Raw genomic sequence first — 26023 nt, 5'->3', positions numbered from 1 at the left:
GCACTTTGCCCGCAGTGACCATCCCGAACCGCACAGCCGCGGGCAGCAGCAGCGTCCCTCGCGCTGCCGGGAGCACAGCCCGGCTGGGGGCTGTACGGAGCAGCTGCCGCCCCTGGGAACAGCCCCGCTGGGAACAGCCCCGGCCACAGCCGGCCCGACACGGCCGCTGCTGCGGGACCCGGCGGGGCTCCGACACCGCGAGCTTGCCGCACCGCGAGCCGCGGCGGCGACTCCCGCTCCGCGGCCCCCGGCGGGCCGGGCAGGGCCCGCCAAGCCCTGTGGTCGGCACTCACCTCCCGGCTGGCAGAAGCACCCGCAACGCTCCCAAATCAGACACCGACCAAGTCCCGCCGCCGCCCGACTACGGGAACCGCCGCCGCGGCTGCGCCCCGGGACCACCTCGCCCGCCGCGGATGCCGGTACAGCAGATCGGGGGCAGCAATTAACCGCCGACGGACCCGGCAGTTAGCGCCGGCTGAGTGCCTGCCAAGTCCCTGCCGGGCACCGGGAGCCACCCGTCGCTGCGCGCCTCGGCTGCTGCCGACGCCGGGCACAAATCTGTGTCTGTTCCCCCCTGCCGGTTCCCCCCTATTCCCAGGCAGGTCGAAGCACACAGAGCTCTGACTGACAGCGACCCATCCTCCACACCAGAAATTAAGCCTGGGGGGTGTTCGCAAACAGTCTGGGGGGCTCCCAGAACCGCCAGACGGCCCGTCAGGCGTGTGCCCCGGCCCCTACAAAGCACACGGACACAGGTGGGCAAGCTGGTCCCGGAGGCTGTAGCCGCACAGAGCCCAGCTACGCACATGGGGCCTCCAGTGCAGCTGGGGCGGCCTGGAAGCATCTCCCCGTATGTTGTGTGGTTGCGTGGACAGCCTGTACCGTCCTGCTGGCACTGCCCTGCGCCCTGAAGATAGAGAAGCATCAGTAAAGTGCACACAGAGATGCTGATTGGCCTGGAGAGGCTCAGGTTCGCACAAGGAACCCACATCCAGCCCCCACGAGCTGAGCCGAGAGCCCTGAAGAGCTGCCACATGCACACACATGCATCCGCAAAATGCAGCCTGCACCGAGCAACAGGAACCTGCTGAGAAACCTGCTGCTCAGGTAAAATGTGTGATGTTACCATCGTGGGGCTTTAACTGACTCTTTTCTGGGTGAAATAATTCAATGTGTGAATGTCGAGCCTTGCCAGGGAAAGGCCTGTCATGCTATTTTCAGGGCTACTGGGACAGATCAAAGGGACTCCTTAGACATTCGCACCTGATGCTGAGCTGTATGAACTGTACAGTACCACTGTGGCCTGGTCTGCGGCTCAGAAGTAATTCCTGGTGAGCATCATATTGAGCAATGTTAGATTCAGGCTCCACAGCCCTTCCTAGTATTCATAACTTCAGGTCTTTCAAGAACAATTACTCGTACAAAATGTGCTCCCTTCTCCTCTTCCTACAAAATTACTATTTCCGTTTTTTAAACATCACCTCCATGTGCAGGGGTGAGGGTGCAGAGCCCTTTTTGCTTCTGAACAGAGAAGGGACAAACCCGGGGACCATGCTGTGGCTGCCATGGTGGCTGCACGGATTCCACCTTCCACGTAGGTTGGTGCTGGGACAATGACCTTCTGGCCAACTTAATATTAAACATTGTGGATAGGTTTCTGTTAGGTGGAGATTTGTTATTGAACTAGCCAGGCCCAAAGGAATTTCAAGGCCACCTCAGAAAGCTGAAAACAGGACCTTTTGTGGGAGAGAGGCATTTCTACAATAACAAGGCCTCAACGTGATGTAAATCAACGGACCTATCAGCAGTGAGACTCCAGTACATGGACAGCTTGTGAACATAGATGATATCCAATTAGTGAATGCATGATTGGGGTGTGGATGCATGATCAAAGAATAGTTGCATATATACGGAGGTTTGTTTCTGTAATAAATGGCTCTAGCGTGATTCACATTGAATTGGAGTGCAGGGTACTTTATTCGCTCCAAGAAAACAGTACATGCAAACACATGAAAGCTATTTGGAAGCATCATCAGATAAGGCTGTACCCCACTCGTGACTTCTCAGGGTTTATATAATGGGAAGTGACCAAAGGTCAGCTGTGTGATATGGGTGTGTTGCACACCTGACCCAGCACAAAATACACCTCTGAAAGTTTCAACCCCAAGTTTAATCAGTTACCATTATTAAGTGTTGTTGCCATATGGCCCCAGGTTTATGAACGCTTGTCACATATTCTCATCTAATAAGTAAGCAGCCATGGCAGGCATGGCCTTGGAAACAGACGGATAAAGAATTTATTGGGGGGAATTTATGAGTGAGCCGTGCGCTCACTTCTGTGGGTGTGGGTCTCTGGCTGTGCAGCTGCACATGGGGTCTGTGCTCACCCGATCCCCTGGGCAGCTCCACGGTAACAACAAACCCAACAAGATGGCAGAGCCTGCAGTAATGCAAAGGCTGCGCTGGTGCCCATGAGAGCATGGTCCCAGCAGCCTAACTAGTACATGTGCTCTAAGAGAGAAAACTTCTGAGTGAAATTAAATAACCCCCAGTCATCCCCTGAAACTGCAGAAATACAGGCTGAATACTTGTCACTCGGTGTCTCAGACTATAATGTGAGCATGAGCTGCAGATTTTCTTTAGATAGCCTACTCCATGTCTGAAGACAGGAACAACTGTGTATTGATCCACTCAGAAATTATCTCAAGGATACCTGTGCCCACAACTGAAAAAAAAAAATTCATACTGGGTTTTAACAGCAGTGAAGTATCTGTGAGGAAAAACAAACACACACCACCAACAATCCCCTGTAGCTTTCCATTCCTTTTTTTGTTGTTCTTTGGTTTTATTTTGGCATGAGTACCAGCCATGCTGAGAGCGAGAGCCTCCCCTGACTGCATCCAGTGCAAACACTATTTTTTCCTGACTCACCTGGGGATAGCCCAGATGCAAGACTGCAAAGGGTCTGCTGAGGTTTCCAGGCCAGACTGTGGATATACTCCGCAAGTGACATAGCAGTATTTTTGCATATATTGGGTCATATATGCACCTTCTTCAATACTATTTGGACTATGCAATAGTCTTCACTAGCTGCTAGGATTCTTTGAAGTTTGGTATAACTACAGTACAGAGTTAATTATGATAAAATTAGTAATAAAGGAAAGAACAAAATCCTGGGAGCGTGATTCCTGAACGATGAGATACTTACCCATCCCAGGTTACAGCTGGCTAAAAAATCTGGACGTGTGATGTCCTGACCTGGATGGCTGTTACGGGCAGCTTTGGTGTTTATTAATCAGTGATGAGTCTTGCTAGGAAAATGAGAGCATAAAGCTAATGCTTTTAACTGGAAACCATCTGCAATGTGTGCTCCTCTGTGTCACTCTGCCAAGGAGAACAATTGCAACCATGCAGGTTGGTGCCTGTCCGAGCGCTGGCCGTGCCCTCCTGCGGGATGGTGCCCGGGACACGGGCCAAGCGTGGGCAGCCTGGCTGAGCTGGGGGAGTTTCCCCAGCCCCCCCAGAGCCCGGCCGGCCTCATCTTTGGTGTTGCTGGGCTCAGCTCAGCTGTCCTGGCAAAGCTGTGTCAAGGGGCAGATGGGAGGAGTGGCGCCCACCACCAGCCCCACGCCAGATGTTCGTGCAGCTGCTGGAAAGCTGTGGCTGGCACTGCCAAGCGCTCCTGGGGATGCTGTGCGGGATTGATGGTGTATGCCAGGCACTGATGTCCCTGCTTCATATAACAAAGGTGCCTCAACTTTGTTTCCCTCCACAGCACCAATTACCTGCCCACATATTCTCCTGTGAAAACCCTACTCTGATGGGCATCAGCACAGCCTTTGCATTACTGCAGGTACCTTCACCTGAAGGAAAACATTACCCAGGTAGCACCTGTCTGCAAGGAAGAGACTCCACAGGCTAGTCCGCCACACCACGGCCAGCATCCACTGCACCCTGCCAGCATCCACCACATGCTGCCGGCACTGCCAGGCTCTGCCATCGCCGTGAGTCTCTGGTGATGGAGTTGCTGGACTGTACCCAAACATCACTGCTTACCGTGCGGGTGGCTTGGGCCGGCTCCCGAGGAGGGGCTGTGCTGCAGCTCACCTACAACTTGCTCTGCGAAAGGGAAAAAAAAAAAAAAGTGAAAGTCGTGGCTAGTCCTGGCCCTGCCCTCCCCATAACGCTCTCTGGCTTCCCCAGCGCCAGGGGGAGGGTGGAGACTCCCCGGGGTGACGGGGACACAGCTGCTGCTGTCGCGGCAGCCGCGATGGCACGGGTGTCGCTGCACGGTCTCACACGCTGAGGAGCCGTCAGGGCAGTGTCTCCACGCACCAGGCTCTGCTCTTCTCCTCCGCGGTTCCTGCTGTCTTTCTGCTGTCTCCGCCGCGTCCTCAGCACCCCGCAGCACTGAGCCGGACCTGCTGCTGGTGAGTTGGGAGCGGCGCTTCAGCCCGTTTGTCGGGAGAGATTTAATTCTGTTTAGTGGTTTGCTTCCTCCTCTGCAAATTGCTTACTCTGCCTTTGCTCAGGAATTAGATTCTGCAGTTGTTTTTCCTACAACTATCAAGGAAAACTCAGCGGAACACTTGCCTACCTTTTCCCAACTTTTCAAGGGACTTTAATGAGAAATTTGGCAGGAAATCCGTAGCAATATGTTTTCTAAATGGGGGATAAAAGCATCAAGGCTTAAAGGAAAAACAGTAAAAAGTGAAAAGTTAGAATATGTTGCAGGAATACTGTACTGAGGGTTCACCCATGCATGTTGATGCACTGTAGATAACAGGCACGTGAACACCTGAATGCAACAAGCACTGCTTCCTCAGTCCCCAACTAACACACAGGGCTCTTTTCACGGAAGGCAGGTTACAAATCCCCACTAAATCGGCTGGCAATTAACTTACAGATCGCCTGAATCGCATTATCCTTATTTACTCAAATGGTTTTAATTTCTTACGCGTGTTCCTGAGCACAAGGGCTGCGTGGTCCTGCGCTGGTGGTGTGAGGCTGTGCTGCCCTCTTTGCATGCCCACAGCTGTTCCCTTGCCAGCCTGCACCTCTGGAAACACATGAAATTAAAGAGAAAAAAAGTTACACTTACAGCTTCTGCGAATTGGTATGTATCCAAAATCTAAAATGCACATCTGTAGTATGTACTGTGCTGTTTCAGCTAGCAGGTTGCAAGACTCAAGTTTGTACTCGTTAGAAATAAGAGAGATAATAGCTCACTTAATTTTGGTTTCTCTGGTTGGTTCCAGTATTCAGAAAAAAAAAAAAAACCAAATCAGGCTATTTTTTTAAAGGGTTTGAGCCAGATTCCTTTACAAAACTTTGCTGAAATTTGCTTATGTCTCTAAAAATCTTCTCGCCTAAGTAATTTCAACGTTCATTTTCTATAGCAATAAAGTACAGTGAATCACTGCCTGCATTTAAAAGATCAGCCAAAATGGGCTTCTGAATTTTGCCATTCAAAATTTTGCTACCGTTCCTATGGTCCCTTTTTTCTGTTTCACCTGCAAGTCCCCCTGGTGCCAAAAGCTTTGCAGGTACACTGGCAGGAATGAATGTGACTTTGCTTTTTATACAGACAATACCTCTTAAGGCGTACAAATAGGTTTAGTGAAGTTGCTTGAAAGACCTGATGTTGCTGTTGTTCGAGCAGGTTTAAGTCAATGGAACTTCATAGTGGATTCTGTTGTAGTTTTAAATTTTTGTTTTGTTTTGTGTCTCTATGTATCTTGGGAAAATGAGACTTCGCAATTTAGCAGTCTCAGAAGTATGCACAGGAAAGTGACCGTTCCGAGAGTTTCATTTTCTGTGCATTGGAACAGTGGGCAAGGAGATTTCATGATAGTTTTTAGTCAAGTCGTTACATTTTGCCATTAAAAAAAGGTTGAATCTCAAGATCAAGTACTCTGCCTTCTGACAAAATTTTCTGAGAATAAATATTTCTGAAGAAAAGGGTTTTCTATTAGGCTTGAACTGAAATTGATGCTGAAATCAGTGGCAATAACAATATTTTAGAAAGATTCAGGAAAAATAAATGAAGTTTATGGAATTCCCAAAGAGTTCTTTGATTTTATATTCAGCTGATGCAAAAATAATGTATTATACCAAGAGCTGATATGATGAGGACATGAAACACATCATCATATTAATGGATATTTCTGAATACAGCGGGCAGTACATATTGAATCTCCCCCTCATTTCCAATCTAAAGTAGATTTTTGCAAGACATTATAACTGAATTCTAGGAAACTTAAAGACTTTTTGTTTGCTTAGGAATTGGTTTATTTACTGTTTGTCACGGTTGTTTTGTTGTCCTGCAGCACACATTCTGACTGAAAATGTTTCATGGCCATATGTCACATTAAACGCAACAAATGATCTTCTAAACAAAGCCTAACTTAACATTAAAAAAAAAAAAAACTTCCTAAGGAGCAACTGCAAACAGCTGACAATTACATCAGCTGTAAAGGAGCTGTATTCCTGGGAGTGCAGTTTATGGCTAGAACAGAAATGGAAAGGTGGGTTTGTGAAATGCCCAACTGTCTGTCCCACTGCAAGTACTTATCCTACAGTGAAAAAAAGGCCTTCAGAAAAGAAAAACAAACCCAAAGCCTAACTCTAGCACACAAGCGTTATTTCCACTGTTAGGTGAGATCCAAATCTCTACTCTCGGAGGTTTCCACGAGTTGCCCAGGCAAAGCCCTGGCTGCCCCATCTCGGGAGGGAGAAGCTTGGTTACAGGACCTCCCTTCTGCAATGTTCTTTGCAAAGATAACGTGACTGGTAAATTAAATTTCGATGTACCATCTGTTCTCAAGAACAACCCTGTGAAAGTACCATGATCCCGTATTTATGAAAATAGTTTCTGATCCTGTGCTTATTCTCTGCCAGTCAAGTTCAGCCTGGAAGACTGAATTTGTTTAATTCCTGATTTGTTTTCTAAATAACATTTCTGAAATTGTAGTGCAAGTGATGAGGTAGATTTTTATGCTGGTCTTCAGAAAACCAAACCAAACAACTAACCAAACAAAAAAACCCCAAGAATTTAACTATTCTGTTGATAATGTCTGAGGTCAGACTCCACCTCGCTCTCCCCCATTTGCACAAACTCTGTTTAGTATGCTCAAAAAATTCCATCAATAATACTGAAACATTAAGCTGCGAAAAAAATCTGATACTGATCTAGATACTCTGTAGATGCAGTGATCTATCAGGTCAGAGTCACACTGTGTTCTGCAGAATCCTGGCCTCACACCTTGCTGCTGGCAATTCCACAAGTCAAGGGATTTCGTAATATCTCTCTGTGGCGCTGGCTCTGTGGCTGAGTGTTGGGCACCTTGCTCTGGGTGCTCGCAAGCCTCTGGTCGTATGGTGAGACTTGAAGGGAAAAGTCATGATGGATGTCCAGCAAAATTAGCCCAGAAAGTACTCTATAAATAGCCTTAAAAAACTAGCTGCTCTCCTGCAGGTCAAGAAGCCTTCTCTGGTACAAATTGAGAAGAGTGGAGACAGTTTACCAAAAAAAAGGGCCTCCAGACTTCAAATGTTGCACATTTAAATGATGTTCAACTTACTCAAAATCCATTTCAGCTTGAATTCAAGTTAGTCCTATTATAATTGTATTTGGAAAACAGTTTATTTTCATGTTGCAGCAAAATTGGGCCAAGATTACTGATTACTAAAATATTAAGCCCTTATGTTTTTGCCAGGGCCAAAGACTGCTGTTTTGTCAGAACAGGCAAGCTTGGGCTAGATTTGGGATAACATCGCTGCGAGCCAGATGAACTGGCCTTTCCATGCAGACAGGGTTGTTGCTGAAAGCAGGACTTCCAGCGGTTCCACTGATACTCGTAAAGGAGAGTTCAACTGCCTGTCAAGCAAACTTGGCAAACTGACAAGTAAGGGCTTGGTTTTTTTATGCGACCATATGACTGCATTAGATTAAATGGCTTTTCTTTTTTTTTTTTTTGCAAGGCTCATTTTATGATTGCTCTCCAATTTACGCAGTGTGCCTGAAACGGTCTCATAATTTGCCTTCTTCCTCACTGCAAGCAGGGGAAAGACACTCAGGTATGGGACTGAGCACCTGAGAGCTCTCAGCTGCCAATCTCCCCTTGCAGCTCCCATCAACTGCTGTGTCACTGTAATAGCATTTCCCCCAGTTACAACTGAAGTAATTAAACTTCGATGAGTCAACGCAATCCATCAGGAGAGGCCATATCCAGCCTCCTGCCTCAGCTACCTCCTACCTCCAGCCTCTTAGGAAGCATATAGGGGACAAAGATCTGCAAGGATGTCCCCAGGGTGCAGGAGCGCAGCGTATGGGCAGGAGGCTGACTGACAATAAGAGGTGAGAGAACTTCACTTATTCCACAACTACTGTCTAGTTTTGACATGGAAAGCAAATCCAAGGAAGAGAATTACTTGGCAGCAGTGCCTGTTTCCATGTTCCTATACCCTTGGCAAAAATTATTTGGATTTATAAAAATAAACCAACAATTTTAATGTTTTGTTATTATTGCACAGGAAGGTTGGATGTAAGAGCCCCACAGCAGGTCCAGTGGCAAACACGGGACCAAACAAACAGATCTTTCTTCTCCATACCTAATCAACTCTACACCTCCCTGCCCTGTTTTTCCATTTTTTAGAGGAAAAATGGCAGCAGGCCAGCCACACCTCGGCATTCAGATGTCGGACTGGAATACAAATGGCGTCCCCAGCAGGCAGCAGTCCTCTCCAGACTTAGCTGGCAGGGGAGGAAGCATACTAACCTTCCACAACATCTGCTACCACCTGAAGATGAAGACTGGGTTCCTGTGTTGTCAAAAAACAGCAGATAAAGAAGTTTTGAGAGATGTCAAGTACGTATTTAAACATCGCTTTAGGGTGTGTGTATGGTTTATTTCTGCCCGGACAGCTAAGTCCACTCCTGTCACTGAGCCACTAAGTGTGATATACAGAATTTGTTCAGGATTTTCCCCAGCCCGGGGAGGGACGTCCTCCTGGCCACCATTGGCACAGGGACACGCCAGCCAGCTCTGGTTGTTCTGCACGACCTGGCATGTCTCTCACTGTGCCCTGGTGTTTAACTGAGATACCAACAGCCTGTCCTTTGTGCTGGCATCTCATTCCCTAACATCGCCTTTGGGAAGGTTAATTCTGGGGGTTTAACTTTAAATGTTTAAGATAGTAGTATAATCCAGGGCTAGGTTAACTTTGAAGACATGAAAAGTTTTCTCCTTTTTTTTTTTTTTTTTTTTTTTTTCAACATTGAGCTCTACTGCTGTAAAGGAATCACATTGTTATGGCCTCTGTTCAATAATCTATACATCAAGTTTACCTGTTCACAGTTCATTAGTTAGGCTGAATGGCAGGTACTTGCAGAACATGCCGTTCCAAGCCACCTGTGACTTTCAGCTCCCTAACTTCAATTTCTATCATAAATATTTGCCCTTTTGTGTACCTGTCTGTCCTGCTCTTTGCCATATGCAACTTCCATAAATCCTAAACATGAGCTTTTAAAACCTTTCCTACTCTCTGTAGGTTATGGTAACTCAATGGTCATTTGCAACAACGTGAGAGGAAGGCCAGCCTTGTGGCTTATTGAACAAGACCAATGTTTAACGTAAAACACTCCTTCCCCTTTTAGGAAATGGAACATCTGCATTTGTTTGGTTACACATTGGGGTTTTTTTGTTAAAATCATACATAACGTAACCTAATGTGTGCATAATGTGTATGCTGCTTAATCTATGCGCAAAAAGAAACTGAAGGAAGAACAAATATGCATCAGACAGAGCAAAGCCAAGCCTTCCTAAGAACAGCTGCCCTAGGCCACACCCACAGCCAGGTACTCAGGTCACTGACACCTGGGTTGCTGATAACAGCTAGTACCAGAGTGCAATTCACTACTAACCTGGTATCGTAACACAGAGACAGGTATTTGTATGTTCAGTGTGATTTTTGCGTACACCAGAGCTTGTTGAGAGCAAATTTTAGGATCTAGTCAGGAGAATTAGCAGCGGCACCTTCACGTGTTCCAGCAAAAAGAAAAAAAAAAAAACAAGCCAGCAGCATTTCCACATACTGTATCATTTCTAGAGGGTCTTTTCCCCAAATACTTAACAGCCATTTCTATCTGGTTTTTGAGTTTTGCCTGGCTTAAAATTGGATACAGAGAAACTATCAGCTGTAGTTTCTGTAAGAACAGACAAAGCCCACGTATGTTCTGTCTACAGAGAGCTCCTGCAAGAATCATCATTTTAGATTGAACGTGGCTAAGACGTGTGCTTCCCTTCTAGAGATCCAGGGGGGAAGCATGCATACAAGTTTTGTTACATTTTACTCAGGTTTCTGTGTTGTCTGTATTATATGAAGATTAATTCTTCTTGAATTAGGAATAAAAATGAAGGTGGAGTTTGATCATAAATATTGCTTGTGATCGGGCAGCTTCATTAATTCCAAAATTATTGGGATGCAGAAGGTAGTTCTACAGATATTAATAATTTACACTAGCCTACCAGATGAAACAGGATGAGAGAAAAAAACCCACCCCATCTATTGTGTAAAACCTGTGTGTTTTGTCTTACAGTGGCATCATGAGACCGGGACTGAATGCAATTTTGGGACCCACTGGCAGTGGTAAATCTTCGTAAGTGCCTTCATTGCTCTACACAGAAATTACATCAAGGAGGAAAGGAACTTGCATATATTAGCAGTGATAGAGAGTATTTTCAGGGAAAGATTTTGTTTTCATTTAGGTCTGTACAAATCTCACTAATTTCTCAGAAAAACTCAAATATGAAAAAAAAAAGAGTATCAGCTTACATGACAGAAATGAAATTCAATTTTAGTCCACAGTTTACTGATACACTATCTTTACATATAATTCTAGGTTAAGCTCATCATATTGAATGAGTGGACACAGATGTACTGTGAAACTGTGCAGATCTCATTTCCTTAGCAAACAAGGACAAAAGAAACTCGGCCCTTGAAAGTTGCTGGAGGTTTTCTAAATAGCAAATGTTTACCAGGGAATGCTTGTATAGAGCTGTTCACTGTTGTTCAGAGAGCTTACCTCATGCACACTCATCTGACCAAGTCACCCACTTTTCTCCTAGTCTACTCGACATTTTGGCCTCAAGGAAGGATCCCCGTGGGCTTTCTGGTGACATTTTGATCAACGGAGCTCCTCAGCCTGTCAACTTTAAATGTACCTCTGGATACGTAGTGCAGGTACGTAATTTTTATCACTCCCTCAACATCAAACACAGTTAGATGCAGTTCTCAGAGTCAAAAATAGACATTGCTAAGAGACCACCAAGTTTGGGCTTGTTTTGTTTTGTTTTGTTTTATTTTTAAATAAAGGATGATGTGGTGATGGGAACCCTGACTGTAAGAGAAAATTTGAAGTTCTCAGCAGCGCTCCGTTTGCCAAAGTCAGTGAAGGAACAGGAAAAAAACGAACGAGTGAATCAGGTCATCAAGGAACTGGGTTTGAGCAAAGTGGCAGATTCCAAGGTAAGGTGTGTAAAGATGGTGCTTAAATTGTTAACAAATATTGAGTGATTTATTTAATTGACCAAATGGCTCAGCATGGCAAATTAAAGAAAAAAAAAGTAAAATTAAATTAACTATTTCAGTAATGCTACAATTAATAAAATTTGTGTATGGCTATCTGTACAGGCTCTGCACTGATATTGCCATACCCTATTACAGGGAAGGGTAGTCTGTGGCTGGAGAAAAAGAGAACATCTCAGGTATAATAGTACTAACATCAGGAAATGTCCTATATGTGAGGTAACATCTACATCTGTACCTGAGAGTAGGGTCAAACTTTCTTACAACTCTTCTCAAACGCTGCCGTAGTGGTAGGATGCTGTTCACTTACGTGTTTATTATCAGGCCAAACGAGACAAGTTTCCCGTTTTGCGGCAGGTTGGCACAGAGTTGACTCGCGGGGTGTCTGGAGGAGAGAGGAAAAGGACCAACATTGGGATGGAGCTCATCACAGATCCTGCCATCTTGTTTTTGGATGAGCCGACTACGGGACTGGATGCCAGTACCGCAAACGCGGTCCTGCTGCTTCTGAAAAGGTGATGGAAACACCTCCCTGCTTTCACTGCTCCGCTCTGCTAATTACAGTTAGAATGAGCAAATGGGGAAATTCGATGTCTACCTGTTTACCGGCGAACCACAGCTGCAAAATGGGTAGGAAAAAGCCTGTACGAATTCTCTCGCTCCAAAGCAGCTACTCTCAGGAGTACACAAAGTGCCTTGTGTGAAGTGTGTGGAACTGCAACTTGTCAGCAATAATTACGGATGTTGATGTTCATGTCTGCCTGGGCCAGAAAAGTGCTAAAAATGCCTGTTGTACAGTCTGGTAAGGTGATGCGTTTTAACGCAGACTGTAGCTAGAACACAGCTAACTATTTCCTCACAAAATCTCAGGTCTACCTTTGGGAAAACAAGCACAACGTATGCTCTGCTTGCAAGGTTCATATCATTTTTGCATTTACTACAAGCAAAGAGGACTCAAACCCCTCTCTCCAGAGCTTTCTGTTTGCATCAATATCTTTTCCGGACCTTATCCTCCAACAAGATTCTCGGTGAAAGTCAACTTTCTCTTCTAATACTGACACTATAAAGATGACCTAAATATTTTCTTAATATTTTATTTTCTTTTTTTTTTTTCTTCCCCCTCCAAATGAATTAAACTTAACCAAGTCTTACCTGAACTTGCAAATTCTCTCATCTAAATGCCAAGACGAATTGAAAAGCTAACATCTCTGTCGTTCTTTACATCCAGGATGGCAAAACAAGGGAAAACCATCATCTTCTCCATCCACCAGCCTCGGTACTCCATATTCCGCCTGTTTGACAACCTGACGCTGCTGGCAGCAGGGAGGGTGCTGTACCATGGCCCTGCCCAGCACGCCATCCAGTACTTCCAGTCCATTGGTGAGCACCACTTGCGGCTGGGACAACTGCGGCACCACCCTCAGCTTGCACCAACCTGATGAAAAATGCCAATAGCGCTTGATCAGAATGGGACATAGTGTCTAATAGCATGTCCAGGTTTTTAACAGGCTAAGCATTTCTCTTGGTGATTCACCTTGTGACCTGGTTTTGGACTCCTCACTACAAGAAAGACATTGAGGTGCTGGAGCGAGTTCAGAGAAGGGCAATGAAGCTGGTGAAAGATCTGTAGCACAAGTCTGATGAGGAGCAGCTGAGGGACCTGGGGCTGTTCAGCCTGGAGAAAAGGAGGCTGAGGGGAGACCTTATCACTGTCTACAACTACCTGAAAGGAGGTTGTAGCATGGAGGGGATTGGTCTCTTCTCCCAAGTAGCAAGTGATAGGATGAGAGGAAATGGCCTCAAGTTGCGCCAGAAAAGGTTCCGATTGGATATTAGGGAAAAGTTTCTTCCTGGAAAGGGTTGTTGGGCATTGGAACAGGCTGCCCAGGGAAGTGGTGGAGTCACCATCCCTGGAGGCATTTAGAAGATGCGTAGATGAGGTTCTTAGGGACATGGTTTAGTGCCAGAGTTAGGCTGATGGTTGGACTCCATCTTGAGGGACTTTTCCAAACCAAATGATTCTAAGGCCTGTGGTGCAGGCCGCTCAGTAGGCGCAATGGCTGCGCACAGCCTCCTGCTGGTCACAGCACCACCGCTCAGGCCTTGTCCTGCTGTCCCTGCAGGTTATGAGTGTGAGCCCTACAACAACCCTGCCGACTTCTTCCTGGACGTCATTAACGGGGACTCCACTGCGGTGGCAATGAGCAAGGCTGATGAAACAGACACAGGTATGAAACACGGAGCTGAGGGAAATTATCACAGCATGGATTTTGCTAGAGGGTGTCCAGCACAACACAGAAAGATCACTGGCAGGTGTCAAACAACCAATATAACCATGCTGAACACTCATACAGTTATTTGTATGCATGAGAGTCTTACGTGCTGCTGATCTGTGTTATTTTTAAAAGGTAAAAGAAAAAAACCCACACCATTCCTAAATCCTTTTTGTTTATATGTGGAAAATAATTAGCATAACCTGAAATAATACCCAATTCATATACAGCCCTATTATATAAAACATTCCTATCTATGCAAAATTAGTTTACCTCTCATAAATAGGTATTTAGTAATTTATCCTTGCTATCCATTTCTTCATAAACTGGCCTGAATATTTTAGTGTTGCACTCAAATTATGAGATATCAAAGGTGAAATAATGTTTTCCTGCATTGAAGTTATGATGTCTGGGAGTGTAAGAAACTGTTTTGTTACCTCTCAACACAGAGAAAGCGCTTCTTTCATCTTTGAGGCAAATCAACAGAAGTCCTGCAGAAGCAGAGAGGATAAATCAGGCCACTTATTCCAGTTGGGGATGTAATTTGATCAGTTGTGACTTGTATTTTTTTCCATAATGGAATGCTTTATCTATTAGGAAATTATTATTTTCCTTCCTCCAAGTAGGGTGGGAAGAGAGGGATAGATAGCAGACCAGTGTTCTCCTGATGCTTTCCTGAAGTTGTCGTAAGGCAGAAATTAACCACAAACTAACACATCAAATCTCTCCTACATTCAGTAGCAGGCTTTTTCATCCTGTCTATTGCTACTCTCTTTTGCCATGAACGAATTGGGAAATTAAATAATGAATATGCTATGTGCCCAAACACACAGTTTCACTGTATTTTTACCAAAGGAGCAATCTGCATTCAGGGTCTGACTAATATTAGAGCAGGTGACACACACTGTATTTGTCATTGGAAAAGCACACACTGGACTACAGCTGAGAAAAATGCATCTCCAGCTGAAATTTCTTTATGACAGACTCCAAAGCTTGACTGAAGTAGACACTTGCAGAATTACCTGGACCTAAATTTCCTGGAGGTCTAGGGTTGTCACATCGGATCCGCGAAACAGATCACGTACAGAAACCTGGGGGTGAAAAAATAATTTTTTGATGGAAAGTCAGATTGATGCCACTTTGGAACTTGGTCAGCAGACAAGATTTTACGTGGTTAGTCTGCTGTGAAGTTGCTGCCTGTGGGACAGGTTGCACAGACAAACACAGAGGTTTAGTCTTATTTATACCAACTGGCTGCGGTGAAGCACTGGAACTCAATACCCATATTAATTCTTCTGTTTTGTTAGTAACTCTTGCAGCCCAACGTAACTCTTCCAGCTTAACTCCTAAACCATCTTTCTGTCCCTTACATAAATGCTCACATTGCTTTTCAATCTTTTCAGCAGACAACACTGAAGAACACAGCGAATGTGCTAAAACCTTGGCTGAGAGGTTAGCAGAAAAATACTCCAGCTCTGCCTACTACCAAGAAACAAAAGCAGTACTAGAAAACATTTCTTTGGGAAATAAAAAGAAAACAAAACCAGTTTTCCAACAAATCACATATGCCAATTCCTTCCTTCATCAGCTGAACTGGGTGTCCAAGCGCACATTTAAAAATCTGGTAGGAAACCCTCAAGCTTCCATAGCTCAGGTAACGCTATTTGTATCTATCCTTTTGTGATATATGTTCTATTTATTCCACTTCTGTATTAGATAAATTGTTGGAATGGCTGTGCCATTTTATATTGTGACTGAACTTTTAGCATCTGAAAAAAAGAGCATTCAAGGTCTAGAAATTGGATTCTCTAGAAGATGCCTTGAGCGCTCCCAAACGAGCAACATGAGGGACTGTTTGGTAATTAATTTTGGACTACTGAGGCCTTGGGAGGCAAGATGGGAAGCTCCAGGCCAGGAGCAGATTATCTCCCAAGCAGTTTCCTACATTTGCTCAAGAACATTCTTCAGACTTGACTCTAAGGATCCAGGTTTGGCACTGTGGGATTTGGCTTCAAATATTCTTCCTTCCTTCAGGGAAAGTTAACAGACTACACATGCTGACTTAATTAAACTTCAGCACACAATGAAGTGCTGGCAGCTGGCTCAAGTGTAAAAATACTTTCACGGTCCTGCACTGTGTGTATCATTTGGTCATTTGACTGTTTGCAATGGTGGTGATGTCTTCTGGAGAAGACACAGTGAAAACCACAGTAGGTTCTAACACCTGCTGCCGAAGACAAGCGTGTTCTACATGACTGGCCCTGTGCTGCTTTTTCAGAAGAACCAAAACCAAAGCGTTGATTTCTTCAAAGCTGCACATTGCCCTCAAAAATAACGAATGCCTGGCTGACCTCTGCGGTACAAGTAATCCTCAGGAATCCCCTAATTTATGAGCCAAACTCTGCAATCCCAGCACCAGCAAAACCCCCACTGCCATTCGCAGCAATTCTAGAGGACCCAAAAGAAAAAATTAGTCCCAAGCAAGGGGTATAAATTCTCTTCATCGTGGTTTGTCTAATGAGTGAATGAAGCAGCCTGTGTGGAGGGGAAACGAGTCGAGAATCCCTGGGGTTAAAAGGCTTTGAGTATGTGTGTGCGTTTGTATGCTGATACTATGGAGATCCTTAATAATTGCTTTGTAAAAGCTTGACCTTGTGACAAGAATTAGACTCGCAAGGATCTCATAATACCCCAAGGTCCTGACTTGTTTCTCACCATCTCTTCCATCTCCCCACCCTCATTAGGGGTGGATTTTACCAGCATTCTTGAGGCACACAGTTCATTAAGCCTTTTTTTGTTAATCTGCTCCAAATTGGTCTTGATATGATCCTTGCTTCCCACTGCAATTGGCTTAGGAGCTGAATTACCCCTGACATTTGCTCCTTTCGGCAGGATCTTAGTAATGGGGTACTACTGATCGAGGGGTTTACGGTATTATGGTTCATGCATCGCTTGGGCTTAAAAATGACAGAAATGCTTGATACCATCAGTTTTGCTGAGATTTTTGTCCTTTGTATTTAGCATTTTAGAAGTGCACATTTCAGTCTTTTAAACTATATCCTTGAGGCAGCTGGTATCTTTGCTATGTAAATTGTGTTACCGACTGAAAATATCAGTACACCCATAGCACAATCATAGTATCTTGCTCACGCTGGAAACAATCCCGTGAATCAGATGCGTAATAGAACCCAACAATTACACACTGTGGAACATGAAAGCAAGATGCAGTCAGGAAAGATTTTTTTCAGTTATCGGTTGCCAGATTCCTGTCAATCTATACCTACCCACTACGTATTTTAAAAAAAAACACACCTTTTTTTTTTTTTTTTCTATTTAGGTGTGTGTTACAGCTGTACTGGGACTGGTTGTAGGAGCCATTTTCTTTGGACTTGAAGAGACCTCCACCGGACTACAGAACAGGTGAGTCAGTTTAGGTACAGGATACCCCAAAATTTGATAAAGCTCCCTCCTTGTTGCAGTAGGATAATGAACAGCTTGGATGCTGAGAAAGAACCCGCAAGATCTTTATGAATGATAGAATAGATTCATAGTATAGTTTGGGTTGGAAAGGACCTTCAAAGTTCATCTAATCCAAGCCCCTGCCATGAGCAGGGACATCTTCACCCAGATCAGGTTGCTCAGAGCCCCATCCAGCCTGGCCTGGGATGTCTCCAGGGATGGGCCATCTACCATCTCTCTGGGCAACCTGGGCTAGTGTTTTACCACCCTCAGCATAAAAAATTTCTTCCTCCTGTCTAGCCTGAGAAATATATATATTATGAAATATATATGTATTATGAAATATATTTACCTCTGTAAAGCAAATGCTTCACCCTTCACACTAGTAAACAAGCCAACACTAGTGACTTGGAGGTTCTTCTGCCTCTAGGAAGGTCCCCGCAGAACTGAAAGGGGACACAGTTCTGCCCAGCCATGCTGTCACCTGGATCAGCAGTCAGTCCAACCAAAGTGAGTAACACTACTTCTGTAGGATGACTTTTTTTCAGTGCCCATCAGGTTGCTGAAAACACTGAACCATAAGCATCATATTAAAAAGGCTTCATGCAGCATGGCAGCATTTCAACTTATTTTCTGCAAAGACTTCCCCAAGATAAAAAGATTAAAGATACAGACCTGGCTACATCAACCTGGGTAACGAAAGCTTTGATCTTGCACATGCTTCTCTATACACACTCGAGTTTACCAGCAGCAAGCCAGAAGGTGCATTTAAAGCTAGATTTTAACACAATTCTGGTCTCTCTATCATTTTGACAGCTTTATGTATGTGGCCTGACAAACGAGTCTGCAACCAAGAAAGCTCTGGATTTTTTAGTCTTGAAACAGTTCATAGGATTTACTTAGAAATGGACTGGTTTTATATTACATATGAAAGTGTGAAAGCAAAGCTTTAAATTTTAGCAGCAAGGTGGCAACAACTTATCACATTGCTTATTCAGTTCCTCAAAGCTTGCATCACACAAATGCCTCACAGACTCAGAGTTTTTAAAGTGTTAGGAAATTACATAAAAATAAAGGAAAACCATATCATTTTCTACCCTTTAACTGCATCAGAGAACATACAGTCCTCACATGTGAGTAACAAATACTGCCTGTACCACATTTACTTCAGGCTTGTTATGGACTCAGACTTGTAGCCAAGCCTCTTCCCATGGAATTTGGGATGGGAGGTCACCTACTACTGAGCTGCAGGCACTACTGACGGATGCAGTAGTGGAAACGCTATATTTACATCACTTTTAAAAGAATAACTGCTTGCTGTTTTGTTTTTTTGTAGAGTGGGTGCAATGTTCTTTCTGACCACCAACCAGTGTTTCAGCAGCATCTCAGCTATTGAACTCTTTATCGTGGAAAAAAAGATATTTGTGTAAGTAAAATATACAAAAAGGTTAACGGGGTCTGCTGTTAGGCAGTTTGTTTGTTTGCTCACCTTCCTGCTGTAGCTAAGTGACATTTAGGTATGCCTAGTGCAGAGTTTTCAAATTATTTCACTGTCAGTGCTGTTGCTCATTGCAAATGCACTCAGCCTATAGAGAGTTGTCTGCAAATCCCTCAAATGGTACTTATGATTGCAAGCAGCTCTGAGTTTAAAATTATGTAGGAAACATATGTAGGAAAATAACCCTGATTACACAATTTCAGTATGGATTAATAAGTTTGTGATTTCCTGGCGAGGACAGTAAATACTGCCTGCCTAAGTAACTGGATTCTTCAGAGCTATGCAGATTACACTGTACAGAAAAGGCGAATTATTTACCTTCTCTGCTTTGATGACACTACACAGATATTTGCTAAAAATTAGGTGCCTGAGTACCCATATTCATTTGCATAAGGAAATGCCACCGTCACTGTGGTGTATGGCTTACTAGACATTTACATTACAGCCTAACCCTAAAGTAACTCTTTTTTTTTTTTTTTTCCAGTTTGAGCAAGAATTCATTTGTCTGCAAGTGAATAGAATCTTACTGTTTTCTAGTGATTAAATTTGTAATATGCTGTATATACCTTTGTGTTCCAGACATGAATATATCAGTGGGTACTACAGAACATCTGCATATTTCATCTCAAAACTATTGGCTGATTTAATACCCATGAGGACTATACCGAGTATCCTCTTCACCTGTATTGTTTACTTCATGTTAGGTAAGTATTGTCTCCTGCAGTGCCATTACAACCCCATCAATACATCAACAAGGCACTCGCATTTTTTTATATACGCATGTATACTTAGATATGCCAAAGCACTACATCAGCATTGCACTGGCTGCTGCACTTGCTTTTAGCACACCGTGCCTTTGACAGAAAAGACACGTTTTCACAGATTTAAGCATTCATTTCAGAATCTGTTCCATGTCTCGTCTCCACCATCCCTCCCATCCCTCCCATTACTCCCACATGATTTGATTTATTCTTTCTAATTTATGGCTATCTTAACTTTTACAAGCTACTTTTCCATTCTTACAAGGACATCTATCAAAGGAAAAGTTTTAAGAACTTAGTACCATGTGATTTCATATCAGCTTCTTCTTTTTGGTGAAATGCCCTCTGGATAGTGAGCAGACTTCAAAAATTGCTCGCACCAACTTTTACAATGCTAGAACACCTTCAAACATCATCCTCAAAACATGTCCCAAGCAGACCATTTTCCTAGGGTAAAGTTTCAGATCATAACATCCTTTTTTGTATGTCCCAAAAGCTTGAAAGTGCAAACAAAGTTTAAAAATAATCATGTTTTGCGTTGGCCTGAGGGTTTTTCCCTAAGGAACAGGAAACAAGGCCACATCCCTGGAGGTGTTTAAAAGATGTATAGATGATGCTCTTAGGGACATGGTTTAGTGCTAGAGTTAGATTATGGTTGGACTCGATGATGTTGAGGGTCTCTTCCAACCAAAATGATTCTGTGATCAGCAAGAGGCGCCCAGACTGTGACACTGGCATGAGGCCAACGTTGCCACCAAATCTACAGCCACCCAGAAGCCACCAGGTCCGTCAGGAGAGCTCTCTACTGGAAACCAGTGGAGTGCTGTATGTACTGAAAACCTTCTTTCTTTTCCCCTGATCCTTAAGGTTTGAAAGCAACAGTAGAAGCCTTCTTTATAATGATGTTCACGCTCACGCTCGTGTCCTATACAGCCACTTCCATGGCACTGGCCATCGGAGCAGGACAGGACGTGTTCGCCGTAGCAAACCTGCTCATAACTATCGTGTTTGTTTTTATGACTGTGAGTAGCATTATTCAGTTTTCCAGGCTGAACCCTGAAATCTTAGCAACACTGAAATCTCAAAATCCTAGCAGTATAGAGTTCATCTGAATTCTGCAAAATAAGACCATGGAGTTGAGTGTGTCGAACACCCTGATTTGAATATGCTGATACTGTGGAGTCTAATAGTCTGATTTGTTCTTTTAGCTAACAAGAACCTGATGGCTGGGGGTGTGGGTGTGAGCAGGGGGAAGAGCAGTTCCTCTGCCCTCTTCTCTCTAATTCTGTCCAAAACCAGGACAACCTGCCAGCCAGCATATTGCCTCGAAAGCGGAGAAATGGCTGAGAGCTACATTTGGTTCACTCTCCTTTAGCTTTGCTAAAGACATATTTGGTGAGCTGAGGACGCGACCCACAGCCTCCTGCTCTCTGAGGCCACCACCGTAGGTGTCCTCTTCAGCTGCAGAGCCAACCATTGGTCATGTCAGAACTGGCCAACACACAAATAATTACATGTAGATGGCAGGCACCATAAACAACGAGGTGGTGCTGAACCAACAGCCAAAAAACAGGTTGTCTCAGGCTCACAGCACACAAGCAAAAGCAAGCAGACACATCCAGCAGCTCCATACACCTGAGTGAAAGCAGAGAGTTCATGTCAACCCATATGGGACCCATAGATAGGTTTAAGGCACAGGTGGAAGCATTCCCCCATACTCATTTTGAGAGAAGGACCACATGGGCTTATGGCCCAAAGCTGGGTAACAAATTATTCCTTCACGCTCCCCTGTGCTTCCACTGGAAGAATTTCTTCCTCTAGATTTGCCTTCCCACCTGTTTTTAATCTGGAGAAGCAGACTCAAGAGCTAGAGGAGAACCTGCAGTAACAGCATATAATTTTTGTTGTTGTTATTTGTTTTTGTTGTTGTTGCTGTTGTTTTTTTGTTGTGTTGTTTGGGGTTTTTTTACATTTCATTACTTGCCTTTAGATTTTCTCTGGGTTGCTGGTCAATCTCACAAGTATCGTGTCCTGGCTCTCTTGGCTCAAATATTTTAGCATCCCTCGATACGGAATGGCAGTAAGTTCTGTGTTTTCCTGTGTACAGACTTGGAAAATTTTTGCTAGAAAGAAATATCTTTACTAAAACACCAAACTTTACAGGTTCATGAGCAAAAGGGAAGGTAACTAAATACAGCAACCTCAGAATGCGGTGCAGCACCTTGAAACAAAAAAGGCTTCTCAACAACCAGCAACGACTGCTGTTTAGAAGAGCAAATTTCTGTAATTCTACAGCACCTCCTATGAAAGAGAAACTAACCAACCATATCCACTGCAATACAGCTGGATGAAAATTATACAAAGAACAATCTTATCCCTAAAAAAACAACTCTTCTCTTTGCCATCAGTCAAACATAAACTTGTCAAGCTAAAACTTTTATCCTAATTTGGGCTTTAATGTGCCTGTGCAGAAATAATCAAGCCTAGGGGAGGTGTTAAAGCCTGGTGACACGAGTGCACGACCAGGTGGGGACCGAGAACGTTCCTGTCTTAAAAAGCAGTGTGCTACTCGATTAAAACAATGGGGATTTGTTCAATGTAATAAATAGTAATACTATCAAGTTTTTAGAATAAATTTGAATTGAATTATATCTGATCTTGTTACTGTACCATTCCTTTACCTACTAATTTCTGTTGTCATTGTTTCTTTCATTTGAAAAGGCTTTACAAATCAATGAATTGACTGGTCTGAACTTCTGCGCCAGTGATAATAACACAGATTTAATCAGCAGCAAGACATACAGGCAGACAAGCCAGCTGTAAGTATTTTGATACATTGAAATGAATTCCACCACCAGTAACTTACAAAGTCCTTGGGTATTGGTCTGTTTGTGAGATAGTCATTGATGACCAGGACAATCTGAGTTTTTATATGGAAAATGAAGTTTTGACTGAGTTTTTGCATTCTCTTTGCAGAGAACATTCTGCTTATGGTCATAGTTAGTATTTGTAACAGTAGAAATACGTAGCATTCTGCCGCTCACTTTTCTTGAGTCTGCGTTCACTGGAACACTCACATGCTACCATCACACAGCCTCACAAAAACCAGTTTCAGCTTCCTACAGGGAACAGATTGTAGCTACAAGAATAACAACTTTAGGAACAGAAAACAAAATAGTAACACGCAGCTGGTGTTTGCCTGGCCTGTTACAGACATGAAATCATGCTACGACTTCTGGGGATCTTCCTAGACATTTAAAACTGGCTAAGGCTATAAATGTGTTTGTCTGTATCCATAGGGTGTGTACAGGAGAGGAGTATCTGAAAACTCAAGGCATTGATGCGAGTAGCTGGGGCCTGTGGCAGAACAACCTGGCTCTCGCCTGCATGACAGTCATATTCCTCACCATTGCATACCTGAAACTGTACTTCATGAAGAAGTTCTCCTAAAAACAGAATGAAAAATGCCATTCCTGTTGTTCCGCAGTTTGAGAAACTGACTGTGCGACTGACTTGATTATTTTTCAAGAGACCTTCCTTTGTACTTTTGCTCATGATTACACGAGTCAACAATGTGAACGCCATCCTTGTGCATTAAATACTTAGTGTTAATGTACTTTGCTGAAATGCCTAGCATGCCTCAATTATCTTTGCCATAAAAAGTATACAATTCATTTCTTCAAGAGACTGTTCAATCTTTCTGCATGTTCTAGCTATGGTTTTGTTAAGCAATGAAACTAACGTTTAATGGCTTAACCTGAAAAAATCCTCTATTAGTTCCCTACTTTAATTAGCACCTACATTCACGGGCAAGTGATTCAGTCCAAAGTGATGCTGATCAGGACACCAACATTATCTCAACTGCTAATGCAGTGACAGTCGACATGAGACAGTGACAAAAACATCCTCTCCACCCCAGTTCACATCTCGTGCCCTTTTCTATTGGGAATCATTGCTGCTCTGGAGTGTACTTGATCAATGCCATCACGTTTTTTCTTACCAAGCGCGAGTGGTAGAAACGCTATTTTTAAAATAAAGGTGGCTGTGTGATTTCTTATTCTGCCAGTTTGCATCATCACTGAATTCTCTGCGCAACTTCTCATAATCTTCACTGCCCTGTTATTGCTGCTACTGTGAGTTCTTACTCCTGTTTATAGTGACCGATTTCAAACGTAAATCTAATCAAGGTGGCACCACATTTTTAAGAATTGGCAGGTTGCAGCAACCCTTTTCCTGGGAGCTCAGTGCATTCGCTTGTTACAATTCCCACCTGCAGCAGTACTTTGCAAAGCGGATCTCTGCCCCACTACTATTTCACGCAATAAAAATATGCTCTGTTTTAAAGACCTGTTGCTTAATTTTGGCCGTGGCCTAGGGACTCCTCTCCAGCCTCCTCTCCCCTTGAGTTCACTGGGGAGACGTGCAGCACCAAACACCTTGGGCCGCCGACTCCCTTGCAGCTGATGCGGTTTCTCTTTGCCCAAAGCTTGGGCGCCGCAAGCGGCCAGGCCGGGGGCCCTGGGCTGCCCCAGCGGGCAGAGCCCCTGCGCTCGGCTGAGGCGTGTGCAGGGCTGTGGGTCCCTCTCCCACACCTTTTCACAGAATCACAGAATCATTCCGGTTGGAAGAGACCCTCAAGACCATTGAGTTCAGACATAACTGAACTCTGGCATCAACCATGTTCCTAAGAACCTCTTTTCCGCATCTTTTAAACATCTCCAGGGATGGTGACTCCACTTACCTGGGCAGCCTGTTGCAATGCCCAACAACCCTTTCCAGGAAGGAATTTTTTCCAATATCCAAACAACACCTCCACCGCCCCAGTGCAACTTGAGGCCATTTCCTCTCATCCCATCACTTGTTACTCGGGAGAAGACACCAACACCCTCCATGCTACAACCTCTTGTCAGGTAGTTGCAGACACTGATAAGATCTCCCCTCAGCCTCCTTTTCTCCAGGCTAAATAGCCTCAGTTCCCTCAGCTGCTCCTCATCAGACTTGTGCTCCAGGCCTCTCAACAGCTTCTTTGCCCTTCTCTGAGCTCTCTCCAGCACCACAATGCCTTTTGTGTAGTGAGGTGCCCAAAACTGAACACAATATTAAAGGTGGGGCCTCACCAGCACCAAGTACAGTGGCACAATCTAGTCCTGCTGGTCACACTATTCTTGATGCATGTCAGGATGCTGTTGGCCTTTTTGGCCACCTGTGCACACTGCTGGCTGATGGTCAGTTGTCATGTGACATCAAACTACAATTATGTGAAAACAGAACAGTTGCGATGCAAAGGATTTTACCTGCAGTTATGCATAAAAATGCATTAAGGACAACTTTGCAGCTCTTTCTTGGGCTGTTACTGTTAATCTCGTTCCTTCTGCGATGTCCGCCATGGTTGATATGGGTCATAGCAGTCGCATTTGGCAAATTCTTAGTGCTGCCTTGGTCAGTTTTCACATCAACTGATTTTAACTGGCCCAGCTCTCATGCTAATAGAAGGCGTGAAGTTAAGCATAATACAAAGTATTGTTACATTTTTCTATCTCCAAATTTATAAGTAACCTGTATAATTTACAGTGTGTTCAAGCAAGTTACTCCCCAGCCAAGTCTGGTGTCCCTCTGCCCATTTTCCTGCAAGTTTTCTCCCTGAGCAAACCCCAGTGAGCTCAGCTCCTGCTAAAGGCACCAGGGGCTGCAGTGCTGTCAGGACAAACTGCTGCCACCCACCCAGAACAGGTGAATTCTCTCTGCCTTTTTCTCCCTGCACTTCAGTACTTTAAATCTTTTTCCTCCACTAGACTTTCAAGAAACGTACCGTATACTGACACCACTCCTTCAAGGATGGCTGTAGTTTTGTGTCCCATTCAGAAATTATTCACAGTAGAGTGACAGAAGTGGAAAAGCAGAATGAGTGCACGCTCTCCTTTTCTGCCAGAAATACTTGGCTTTGAAGCAGTAGTGCTGTATTTTCCAGTAGTGCACTCAGGGCAACCACATGGGGCAGAGGAAGGAGGGTGATGGAGAATAGGAAAAAAACCTACGTTTTTCTCCAGCCCCCATTTGCAAAGCCTTTCACCGAGCACCACGCAATGGGGCTTTGTACAGTGGTAATCTGTGGCTGCACCCTGAAATATTTCACCGTGGCTTTTGAAACAAGTGATGCGGGTCCTGTGGAGTAACATTTTATTCAAGCACTGTTATTTGCCGTTGAACTGCCCGAGAGGAAGCGGAGAACTGTAGAACAGCATCCCAAATATGACTACAAAGTTGAGTTTGATTGTCTTGTTCTTGCAGCGAGGTCCTTGCTCGGAGTGAGGTTTTTAACTCCCACCCTCAAACGTTTTTGCTGTAGCCAGGAGCGACTGTCCCCAGCTGTGACGCAGAAGCAGCTCCAGCCACCGCAGCGGCCAGGTGTTGGTACTCATGGGTCTGTTTTCTGTAGTTAAATT

General features: G+C 44.3%; 1 protein-coding gene across 4 annotated transcripts; it reads left to right on the top strand.

The window, feature by feature from the left end:
- The first annotated feature begins 628 nt into the window (after positions 1–628).
- On the top strand, positions 629–26012 carry ABCG2 (ATP binding cassette subfamily G member 2 (JR blood group)). Of its 4 annotated transcripts, none has more exons than XM_071807975.1 (16): positions 629–1107; positions 8658–8870; positions 10601–10660; positions 11130–11244; positions 11377–11529; positions 11947–12104; positions 12818–12969; positions 13713–13817; positions 15266–15516; positions 17200–17282; positions 18658–18747; positions 19399–19523; positions 20448–20602; positions 21571–21660; positions 22302–22399; positions 25869–26012. In XM_071807975.1, the coding sequence occupies exons 1-16, from the start codon at positions 1058–1060 to the stop codon at positions 25924–25926; spliced, it is 1956 nt and encodes a 651-aa protein (XP_071664076.1). In that variant the 5' UTR covers positions 629–1057; the 3' UTR covers positions 25927–26012. The 4 variants fall into 4 exon arrangements, with proteins under 4 accessions (XP_071664076.1, XP_071664074.1, XP_071664073.1 ...); XM_071807973.1 differs by lacking the exon at positions 25869–26012 and adding an exon at positions 22880–23637 and having other exon boundaries at positions 15269–15516; XM_071807972.1 differs by lacking the exon at positions 25869–26012 and adding an exon at positions 22880–23637.
- Positions 26013–26023: the final 11 nt, after the last annotated feature.

Source organism: Patagioenas fasciata, chromosome 4 (genome assembly GCF_037038585.1).
Source record: "Patagioenas fasciata isolate bPatFas1 chromosome 4, bPatFas1.hap1, whole genome shotgun sequence".
Taxonomy (NCBI): Eukaryota; Metazoa; Chordata; class Aves; order Columbiformes; family Columbidae; genus Patagioenas; species Patagioenas fasciata.
The sequence above is the reverse complement of the archived record's forward strand: the minus strand, read 5'-3'. Positions and strand labels throughout refer to the sequence as shown.

Excerpts from the sequence above, each read along its gene's own strand:
- ABCG2 (XM_071807972.1), top strand. The coding sequence starts at position 1,058 with ATGCAGCCTGCACCGAGCAACAGGAACCTGCTGAGAAACCTGCTGCTC. Across the intron at positions 12,105-12,817 it reads GTCCTGCTGCTTCTGAAAAG|GATGGCAAAACAAGGGAAAA; the intron begins GTGATGGAAACA and ends CTTTACATCCAG. Across the intron at positions 12,970-13,712 it reads CCAGTACTTCCAGTCCATTG|GTTATGAGTGTGAGCCCTAC; the intron begins GTGAGCACCACT and ends CTGTCCCTGCAG.